This window comes from Lipotes vexillifer, unplaced genomic scaffold (genome assembly GCF_000442215.2).
Source record: "Lipotes vexillifer unplaced genomic scaffold, Lipotes_vexillifer_v1.1 scaffold565, whole genome shotgun sequence".
NCBI lineage: Eukaryota > Metazoa > Chordata > Mammalia > Artiodactyla > Lipotidae > Lipotes > Lipotes vexillifer.
In genome coordinates, this window is record NW_006771554.1 from 1,261,373 (window position 1) to 1,272,272 (window position 10,900).

The 10,900-nt window shown below is 42.8% G+C and overlaps 1 protein-coding gene across 1 annotated transcript in view; it reads left to right on the top strand.

Annotated features, from left to right (window-relative positions):
* The window catches only part of NCOA3 (nuclear receptor coactivator 3), a 25,979-nt gene extending 18,390 nt beyond the window's left edge, over window positions 1-7,589 (top strand). The window contains exons 17-22 of the mRNA XM_007446941.1: window positions 1,726-2,019; window positions 3,329-3,433; window positions 5,012-5,249; window positions 6,047-6,221; window positions 6,703-6,844; window positions 7,437-7,589. Coding sequence (XP_007447003.1) covers window positions 1,726-2,019; window positions 3,329-3,433; window positions 5,012-5,249; window positions 6,047-6,221; window positions 6,703-6,844; window positions 7,437-7,589 — 1,107 coding nt within the window. The remainder of the gene's footprint in view (window positions 1-1,725; window positions 2,020-3,328; window positions 3,434-5,011; window positions 5,250-6,046; window positions 6,222-6,702; window positions 6,845-7,436) is intronic.
* Window positions 7,590-10,900: the final 3,311 nt, after the last annotated feature.

The window sequence follows — 10,900 nt, forward strand, 5'->3', positions numbered from 1 at the left end:
AAGAGTGTGTTATGGTCTGATTACTTTATAAACAGAAATCTCAGATTGCTGTCTGGAGTAGGGAATTGGTATTACGGCACAGGGTAGACGCACAGATGGCAGGGAGATGTCTTGGGAAGGGTCATGGCAACGGAATGAAAAGAAGGGAAGGCTATGCGACGTGTCACGGAGGAAAAGCTGACAGGACTTGCGCCCTGTCTGCACACATATGCACTCGCACAGTTGGGAAGGGAGACTGAGGAATCGGAGTTGCTGGCGTTTAGTTCTGGGTGAGTGGTGTTGCCATCTATTGTGATGTAGGGAAGATTGGAGAAGAATCGGGGTTTTTTTGTGTGTGGAAGGGACTGTTGATAATCACGCCTTCTGTGCTCTACATGTTAAATTTGAGATGCCCAAGACGTCCAGGTAAAGATGTTGAGTGGGAGCCTGTATGAGCACAGTTAAGAGTCCGAGGCATTGGAGCTGGAGAAAGAAACTTGGCAGTTGTCACCAGTGGCTGAGGAGACCGAGTAGAAAAGGTAGCGAGAGGAAAGAAGAGGGCCTAGGGCGGATGAACTCTTAACATTCCTCCAAGGAAAGGCCCGAGATGGGGGAGAAAATAGAGAATGGTGTCATGGTCACCACGGGGTGAGGTGTGCTTTAGGACGAGACTTGGTGAAGGTGTAAACTGCACACTTGGCATCCTGTGCCCAAGGATGAGAAGTTAAAGGTGGATGCAGCACCTGCCTGGCTCTTCTTGTCTTAACATGGCAGGCTCTCCCCTCCTTCAGAGTATTTATTTTTACTTCTTTTTCTGCTGGACATTACTTTGTATGCATGGTTAGCACATAGAGAAGTGATACCTGGCATGTAACACACTTAATAAATACTTGTTGAGTTAATAGGTTTCTTTCTCCTTCTCACGCACAAATAGTGGATGACTGACCACCTTTAGGTTATTTATTTATTTATTTAGTTGTGGCTGCGTTGGGTCTTCATTGCTGTGCACGGGCTTTCTTTAGTTGCAGTAAGCAGGGGCTACTCTTCGTTGAGGTATGCGGGCTTCTCATTGCGGTGGCTTCTATCATTGCGGAGCATGGGCTCTAGAGCGCAGTCTCAGTAGTTGTAGCGCACGGGCTTAGTTGCTCTGCAGCATGTGGGATCTTCCTGGACCAGGGCTTGAACCCATGTGCCCTGCATTAGCAGGTGGATTCTTAACCACTGCACGCCACCAGGGAAGCGCCCCACCTTTAGGTTTTGTTCATGTGGTGAATACACCTCAGGGGACATGGGCTGTTGTTGATTTACCTGTCTCTACTAAACTCACCTCTTGCCACCTTCAAAAGCATTCTTGTGCAGATTACATGAGAATTCATTGATCCCAGTGATTTGCATTGATTTATTTTACACTTGGCATGGGAGGTCAATGTTGGTACAGAAATCTTGTCTGGAACAAATAGTATTTCTCCAGGTACTCAATACATCGTAGATATTTGGTTCAGAAAATATTTGAGTGTCTCCCTGTGTGAGACCCTGTGCTCCGTAAGCACTAGTACACAGCTATTAAAAGATGGTTTGGTCTCTGGTCTCATGGAATTTAAGACAATAAATTTGATTTCGCTTTTGGAATTCTGCAACGTCATCATTCACATATATTGACTTATATTTTTCACCTTCTTTAGAGCATTGTTTTTCTGTTGCTTTCCCACGTGTACTTTACTGTTCATTTATGTGTTTGATGTTTAGGGACAAGCTTTGGAGTCCAAACAGGATGCTTTCCAAGGCCAAGAAGCTGCAGTAATGATGGAGCAGAAGGCAGCATTATATGGGCAGACATACCCGACACAGGGGCCTCCAGTGCAAGGAGGCTTTAATCTTCCAGGACAATCACCACCTTTTAACTCGATGATGAATCAGATGAACCAGCAAGGAGGTTTTCCTCTCCAAGGAATGCACCCTCGGGCCAACATCATGAGACCCCGGACAAACACTCCCAAGCAACTTAGAATGCAGCTTCAGCAGAGGCTGCAGGGCCAGCAGGTAACCCAGTCACACGCCCAAAGCAGCTTTCCCTTTGGCCTCCTCCTCTTTCATTTGTTTTTGGTCTGTGTTCTTTCAGGGCTCTTGCCACTGGCTCTCTATCCCTAGTCAACCAAAGAAATTCCTTTCGTTTTCATTTCTGTTAACATTTTACTTGTATGGATGGTTCCTTGCTAGGGCGTGGTTGTACTAGAATTGGATACCTTTCTATAAGAATATTCCGTTGTACAGGTTGAAAAATAAAAAATGTCCGAGAGAATTGCTCTTGGGGGAGAAGAGGTTTCTTGATGGCTTTGTAGTCTTAGAGGTAGATAATTTCTATTATTAAAAAAAGTCCTTGGGCTTCCCTGGTGGCGCAGTGCTTGAGAGTCCGCCTGCCGATGCAGGAGACGCGGGTTCGTGCCCCGTTTCGGGAAGATCCCACATGCCGCGGAGCGGCTGGGCCCGTGAGCCATGGCCATTGAGCCTGCGCGTCCGCAGCCTGTGCTCCGCAAATGGGAGAGGCCACAACAGTGAGAGGCCCGCATAACGCAAGGAAAAAAAAAAAAAAAAAGTCCTTAATGTTAATAGCCAGATGTTGAAACCTTATTGATTTGAGCAGTTTCTGTAAGGAACCTCTGCTTTCTAGATGTGTTATACAACTTGAGCTCTTTTAATATTTTTTTTTCCGTTGTTTCCTTTGTAACACATTTAAAAAATTTTATTTTAAAAAGATTTATTTTTATTTTGTATCTTGAGTGCACTGAGTTCTTAAATGTGGGGGGATCGAACCACATAAGCAGATGAGTGAATTGAGAATCCAGTGAGCCGGATACCCTTCCAGTGTATTAATGTTCCTAAAAGTCAGCGTAGGTACTCAGGAAAGCTGTGTTAATGCATTCATGGTATCATTTTTTACCATTTCTTTCCACTAAAAATTACCCAGGAAAAGGTAGCAGAAGTGGTTTTTTCCAGTGTTACCTTTGATCAAATTAAGGCTATTTCCCCAATAGCCTAAGTAATCCCAGAGAAAATCTGACTTTATAAATTCTTTGAGTTCCTGTTGAAGACATTCTTTAAGCTGCAGAATTGCACTTTCACTTTTCCTCCTGTTGCTGAACACGAAGGCCTCACATGCCAGCCAAGGGCTTTGCAGCACCAACCCTTTTGAAATGTGAAAGTGTGCTGCTTCAGCTTAGCCATGACTTAGCCCGGGTAATGGGTTTAGAGGTGTCATCATGACCTCGCTGTGTGGTGCCAAGGGTGTGGACAGCTGTTTGGGCTCATTAACATGCTCCACTTGCATTCTAACCACCCTGTCTCTCCCCAGTTTTTGAACCAGAGCCGTCAGGCACTTGAAATGAAAATGGAAAACCCCACTGCTGGTGGGGCTGCGGTGATGAGGCCCATGATGCAGCCTCAGGTCAACTCCCAGGTGAGAATAAGTCTCTCCATGTTCAGGGCTGAATGCCCCGCACAGGGCTTGGCCTATGCTTGACTCTCAGTAAATGTTTATTAAACAAAGACAGTACATAATCCCAAATTTCTTGTGTAAGAACCCATCCCATGGTCCCATCACACTTTTTTTCCTTCCCTTTGTCTCTCCTACTGGTAACTAGGAAGAATCAGAGGAAGAGAGGTTCTTTTATTAAAAACCACTGATTCATGTTTTTAAAGTTAGTTTCCCGGGGGTGGGATGGGATGAATTGGGAGACTGGGATTGACATATATACACTATTGATACTGTGTATAAAAAATATAACTAATGAGAACCTGCTGTATAGCTCAGGGAGCTTTGCTCAGTGCTCTGTGGTGACCTAAATGGGAAGGAAATCCAAAAAAGAGGGGATATATGTATACATATAGCTGATTCACTTTGCTGTACAGTAGAAACTTAACATTGTAAAGCAACTGTACTCCAATAAAAATTAATAAAAAAATTAATTCCCTTTGTGATCAGTTGTTGTGTTGTGAAAACAGCTACCATTTACTTTTCAGGAATTGAAAATAAAAAATCTGTAAACTTTTTTCTGTTCCTGGATTGTGAAACCACATGCTCACTGCGTAGAATTTGAAATTATAAGAAGTATAAAGAAGAAAATAAATAATTTATAATCCAACTCTCAGTGACAGCCTCTGAGATGACCTGATTTCCCATAGTGGGAGGAGTGCTGTTAAAGTTCTGTCTGCCTCCAGCGCATGGTGGACACACTATATTAAGGCATTTCCTTAGTGTGCACAAGGCAGATAACTACATGAAAATCCCTACTGTGGTTTGAAATATTGTTAAACAACAACAATTCTGAAATGCCTAGTTTTTGCTGTTAGACCTACTCGGAAGTACCGATACCTATATATTTTCTTGATAGTCAGATCTCCTGTATAAGCTGAGCTAGGATGCTTTCCAAAAAGAGGATAAATGTTTGCTTTTTGGTGATGATCTCTCCCAGCTGGCAAATCAACAGGTCAGCTTCCTTGTTCAGTGCTTTGATCCCGTCACCTCCTTACCCTTCACCTCTTCTGTCAGAAGGTTTAGAGAGACTACAAGAGCTTCTGGGGTGGATTCCTGCTTCTCTGAGTATAACCCCATCCCTTTGCTTTGTTTTTGGCTTCTCTTTTTGTTTCTCCCCCAAACATAGTCTCATTCCTGCCCCTTTTCTTCTTGCTGTTTTATTTTATAGTTTTTGAAAAGTTTGTCCTCAAATTCTACTCCTAAATGTTCTCTCACTTTGAGGAAAGTTTTCTAACTATGTCAAAGCCCGATGACTTTTCTGCTTTCGTCCCCTAGCCCCCAGTAATTTCCAGGTCCCTGTTCTCCCCCAATGCTCATACCCACACCAAGCCAGAAAGCCTTTACCATAATGAGAATTGTGCGTTTCCTTTTTTGTAATTATATAGAAAGGCATTGGGTGTTTTTTCTCTCTGATACCTCATGTGTCATGGGGGCACTGTATGTATGAAATTGGCTAGCTCTTGCCACATGTGTGTAATTGCGTTCTTTCTTGGGTATTAGCAGGGTTTCCTTAATGCCCAGATGGTCGCCCAGCGCAGCAGAGAGCTGCTGAGTCATCACTTCCGACAGCAGAGGGTGGCGATGATGATGCAGCAGCAGCAGCAGCAGCAGCAGCAGCAAACCCAGGCCTTCAGTCCACCCCCTAACGTGACTGCGTCCTCCGCCATGGACGGAGTCCTGGCAGGGCCTGCCCTGCCACAAGCTCCACCCCAGCAGTTTCCGTATCCACCAAATTATGGTAAATTTGTCAGGGATAATAATGTCTTCCTCAAAGTAACATTCCTACGGACGTAAGAGTCACTAGGTCTGTTGTATATTAAAAACAAATGCTATTCACTCTCTTTTATTTCACAAGAGAAACAAAATTAATTAAAAAATAACAAAAATGTCTACTGCAGTGCACAGGTGATTGTCACTGAGGTAGATGATCTATCATAGTTCAGGTGTTTTCCCACCAGTTCTTGTTTTTACAGTTCCCCACGTCTTAATTTGGAAGAAAGACTTACCAGGTCCCGTCCAGTACGTCCCAGCATAGTAGAACTCTGCCATCTCCGAACAGTGAGAGCAATGCACTGTGTGGACTTTTTGAGTTCCTTTTCTTGGTGGCTTGAACATATTAATTACAGTCATGCCTTTGTGAGGTTCCAGGAACATGGTGGGAGTGGCGCTAGAGGTATCTATTGCAGAGATGACATTTGAGGATGCATCCCTGTCAGCTGGGGACACAGCTCTTTGCCCTGTAAAGGGGGATGGAGTGAGGAGCAGCGTGATATGGTGTCCTTTTTATACAGAAAGATCACTGAAGTAACTGCCCTTCGGGGGATCCACACAGCGTGCATCTCTGTAGTAAGCCTGGCTCTAGTTGTCACCTTGGTGAGAAGCAAGAATTACTGGCAGGCAGCATCTTTATACCTTATACTTAACACATTCCCCCACCTTTAAAAAGAACCTCAAGTTACTATAGAAAGCTGATATTCTAAGGAGGTAGCATTTGAGCATTGTAATTTCTTTCTCTTCTTCTATCTTTTTTTAAAGGGATGGGACAGCAGCCAGATCCAGCGTTTGGTCGAGTGCCTAGTCCTCCCAGTGCGATGATATCATCAAGAATGGGTCCCTCCCAGAATCCCATGATGCAGCACCCTCAGACCGCACCCATGTATCAGTCCTCGGAAATGAAGGGCTGGCCGTCAGGAACCCTGACCAGGAACAGGTGAAGAACAGGGATTTTTTTTTTGGCTGGGCTGCTTGGCTTGCGGGATCTCAGTTCCCTGACAGGGATTGAACCCAAGCCCTCGGCAGTGAAATTGCAGAGTCTTAACTACTGGACTGCTGGGGAATTCCCAGAATAGGGACTTCATAAAAGTCGGCCACATTCTAGTGCCAGAAGTTCAGGGAATTAGCCTCTGTGTTTTTCAGCCAAGCCTGTTTGGGTGGGGAGATCAAAGGTCCTAGGCTTACATTAGAAAGTGTGTGATTTGGCTCATGTGTTTTGAGAAGCCTTCCTACTGTGCTCATCTCCACGAGGGTAGTGAGTACAGAGAGCTGTGGAAGATGGAAGGCAGGCTGTCAGAGTTTGCTTGCCCACGTTCTCTGCTTGAGTACAGCGACATTGACAAAATTGCGGTAGTCTCTGTGTGCATGTCCTGTGTTATGAAAATGACCCAGGAGGTAATTTCCCACTTTCTTTACAGCTCTTTTTCCCATCAGCAGTTTGCCCACCAGGGGAATCCTGCAGCATATAGTATGGTGCACATGAATGGCAGTAGTGGTCCCATGGGACAGATGAACATGAACTCCATGCCCATGACTGGCATGCCGATGGGTCCTGATCAGGTACGGGGTGGGGGGATCTGTTCCTTACCTTTCTCAAAAAAAATTTTCCTGTTCTCTGGAGAGAACCAAAGCCTCAACTGTAATGTTTAAAGGTCCTAGGTAGATTTTTAAACTTGGATGTATAACTTAAAAATATATGTAGTAATTGAAAAAACTTTTGGTTTGAAGGCATTGGGCCAGTTGATACTTTCAGAAATCTGGGATCTAAGAACTGAGTCAGTCAGCCAGAGCCATGTTGCAAGCCATCAGTGTAGACATAATGGATTCTTTTCTGTTGGGCAAAGTGTGTGTTTTACTCATGTTACTTCTGGTTGCCAACAGAAATATTGCTGACATCTCTACACCAGGACCTCCAAGAAAATCACTGTACAAATGACACTGCACTAGGATTATTGGGAGTAAAGAATCATTGTCTAGGCACCCAGCTTTGAAGAAAGGACCAGCTTTGATCTCCATCAAGGGTATTTCAAGTGCTGTCATTTGAGCAGGCAGGACTGGATTTTAAGCTGAAGTGTGATACCTACCTGCTATTTTTCCCTCCTATGTTATCATGGTGTTTAAAACAAATATTTTTGGCGTTCTGCCTTTTTAGGATGTGATTCTGGAGGTACGGAGTGTTACTGATCACAGAACTGTCCGGTGTCAGAAAATTTTTTCTGCTTGGCTATCCAAAGTCTTTGTAAAAAATGTAGGTGGGCCAGAGAACATTGGAGAAATCAAGAGATTAGAACATCCGGTTTCTTGATAGTTGCTGTATTGGGTGAAGAGCATGGTCCCAACCTCGAGTGTTTTTGTCAGTATCAGGTTCTGTCCCGGGAGTGGGCATTTCCAAGTTCTCCCTTAAGGATAGTGTTGAGTTGCTCTGACCCTACTCTTGGTTGTCCTAGGCTTTTTCCTAAATAGCATTTTTATCTGCCCCTAATGTCCTGTAATACTTCAGCTCCAGGAACTGTCCTTGGTGTCAGATGGCGTCGCAGAAGGGAAAATAGATGACAGTATTTAATTGCAGCAGAGTCAGTGGCAATTTTTCATATGCTAACGTGCAGCGGAGTGCACTTTATTTAAAAGGTAATGGATAAATGCAATATTCTCGAGGTCTTGAGGAACGGTGAACCACGTACCTAGTTTTTGTCTAATCTGTTGGACAAGAACTATGATTTTTGTTGCTGTTGTTGAAAGTACTGGTTTCACCCTTTGCCTATGTGGTAGAGCAATAATGCTTTTTGAAAATAAACTGCAGAAAACCCAAGGCCAGGTACTGCATTCTGAATCAGAATTTCGCAGTGTTTCTGTGAATAGAATTTCTTTTGTAAATATGACCTTTAAGATATTGTATTATGTAAAATATGTACATACCTTTTTTTGTAGGTCACAACAACTCATTTTTACAGAGTTTGTGAAACTAAATATTTAACATTGTTGATTTCAGTAAGTTCAGCATGGTGAGGTTACCAACAGAAGTCATCCCCTGAATTTTGTGGCCTGGGGGATGGGGCAGTGGCCAACAGCTTTTCCTTGCCCCCAGCCTGAGATGCCTCGCTTGTTTTCAGTCTCTTAATCTCAATGCTTTTTAAAGAGATCATTTAGATGTAGACATTTAAATTTTTTAAAAAAATTTCTCTACCAGAACTAAGCACTTTGTTAATTTTGGGGGAGAGAATAGATACGGGGAAATAAACTTTAAAAAAACCCCCAGATATCAAGGATTTTAAAAGATCAAGCAATTTGATTTCAAAGAAGAATCTTGGATTTTAAGCAGTCCATAAATTAAATGGCAGTTCATGGTATTTTTTTTTAAAAGTGAATATGTTGTCTTCTCATCCATCTTAGGAGTGCTCTAAGGTTTTGGTTGCTAGGACCTGAGTCCCACATTGAGATCTCAGGCGTAGAATCCTCAGTGTGTGGTTCCTGGTGTCTGCTCAGCTTGTCTTGTCCTTCCACTACTGTGATGTTTTCCCCCGAGAATTGGAGGAGTAGCATCATGGTTATTTCCTAAGGAGTTCAGTCTCCATAGCAGCCAGTTTCATGTGATTCAGAGCCGAGGTCTGACTGGGCACCTTTGCATTCCCTCCCTGCTCTGCCCCCGCCCCTTTCTGCTGCTGCCGCTTGTCAGTTGGGAATAGGGAAGAAAGTCAAGTTTAATTCCCTTTACCTGGTTTATGTTATCAGGTTCAAACAGTTGAATGAAATTAGGTTTTTGGACTAGCTATGAATTTCAAATGTCTGTTAGCCTTGGTGTCGTTTCCTAGCAATAACTGAGAGCCAGTTAAAATTTTTACACACGTTTAGCCAATATTTGTAGGTGTCTCTGAAGGTGAGATCATTTAATTTCTTTGACCTATGAGTAAGTGAAACCTGTGTTTCCAGAACCGCCACTAGAGTGGATCTGAGTTTCACACTCCCCCCACCTGGTTAAAAACAAATCTAAGATTATAAATCCATCAGCTTCCATCTGAGTCGCCTGTACTTTTTAGATAACACATCCTCTGGTCTGGAGACAGAGGCAGAGCTGAATAAGAGTCTGTCTTTTTAGACACAGTTGTATCAGATGTATCTGAACCTTTCTTGTTGAAGTCACACGTGTATGGGAGAAATAGAATGGTGCTCTTACCCTTTCTTGACTTTTAATTAAAGACAAAAAGTTTTGTGATTCTTTTCCTCAGTCAGTTCTGACTCCAGGCTAAGTGGAAGGCAGCACCCCCTTTTTATATGGAAGAAAAATGAAGTTTATTATAAGTTTTTATATTTACTACTTGTTCATTTTATTGGTGCAAATTTGAGATTTTGTTTCCTTTTAATAGATGCAGTCTTTGAGATAATTTGTTTTTACCTTTATTCCCGTTTTATCTTTTTCGGATAATTCTCTTTGTACTCCTCTGCCTACCTCTCCTCACCCCTCCTCCCCTCACCCCCACCACTTTTTTAAACCTTAGTATCTGTTGGGTGAACAGTGTAAGTAATGTTTTCATCTGCTTTTAGAATGTGAGATATTTCCAGTACCTACTTTTTTGCTGAATCCAAAGATATATAAATATAAATATATATATATTTTATAAAGATCAAAATGATATAAAGGAGATACGTTTCTTCCTTTAAAAAAACAAATAGAAATCCATTGTTAATGTTCATATTATGATGCCACTTTTCTAAACTGTGCATCTTGATGGAAAGGTGTAAAAATCAATAGGACTGCTTAATCAGTATTTAATATCTAAGGTGAGTTGGGGGTGTATAGGGGCGGGGCACTACAGAACATAGCTGGCTTGCTGTCCTGTAAGTTCCTTGATCCATAGACAGATACAGCTGGAAAGTAAACACAATGGATTGCCAGCTACCCATATGCCTGTCCAGTTCCCTTTTTATTTGCAGAGTCCGTGCATTTGTTCACAAGTGGGAAGTTCATAGGAATAAAACCTCTCGGGTAGATGAACTCTCCCCTGCTGCAGAGGAGCAGAGGATCTGTTATGTGGCCCCGAGGCAGACTGTTTCATCGTGAGCAGGCTGTTCTCGTTTTCCTTCCTTCTCTTTCTCTTTCCAATATTTGGAATTTTGAAGATGGACATGTCATTCTGAGAGCAATATTTAAATTCTCAGGAATTGACTTACAGTGTTGAGAATGAATTCACTTTCAATCAGTTTTACATTAAATGTTTTTTAAAAATATAAACCACACTGCAAAGAATCCAAACCACATGGGATAACTTATGAGATGGGTGAGTGGTAAGCTGTGACTCCTTTGTTGATCATTTTGGACGTCATTGTAAATAAAGGTTTCTATTTAAAATTGAAGGCTGAGAGTGTGCCACTTTTTTTTTTTTAAATCCCAGTTGGATAAAGGGTAAGAGATAAGGCTAAGGAATCCTATTTCAGATAATAGTAGCAGTTTCTGTGAGGCTAAAAGAAATCTGGAAAGCATGGCCCTGTTCTTACACGAGGTAAGTGCTTAGGGGTCGCGTGTTAGGGAGAAACGTGCTGGGCCAGGTGATGGCCGAAGTTCCTCCTCCTCCCAGTCTAGCGTTCCGACAGCTACCTTTACCCGTGGGACTACCTGGTACA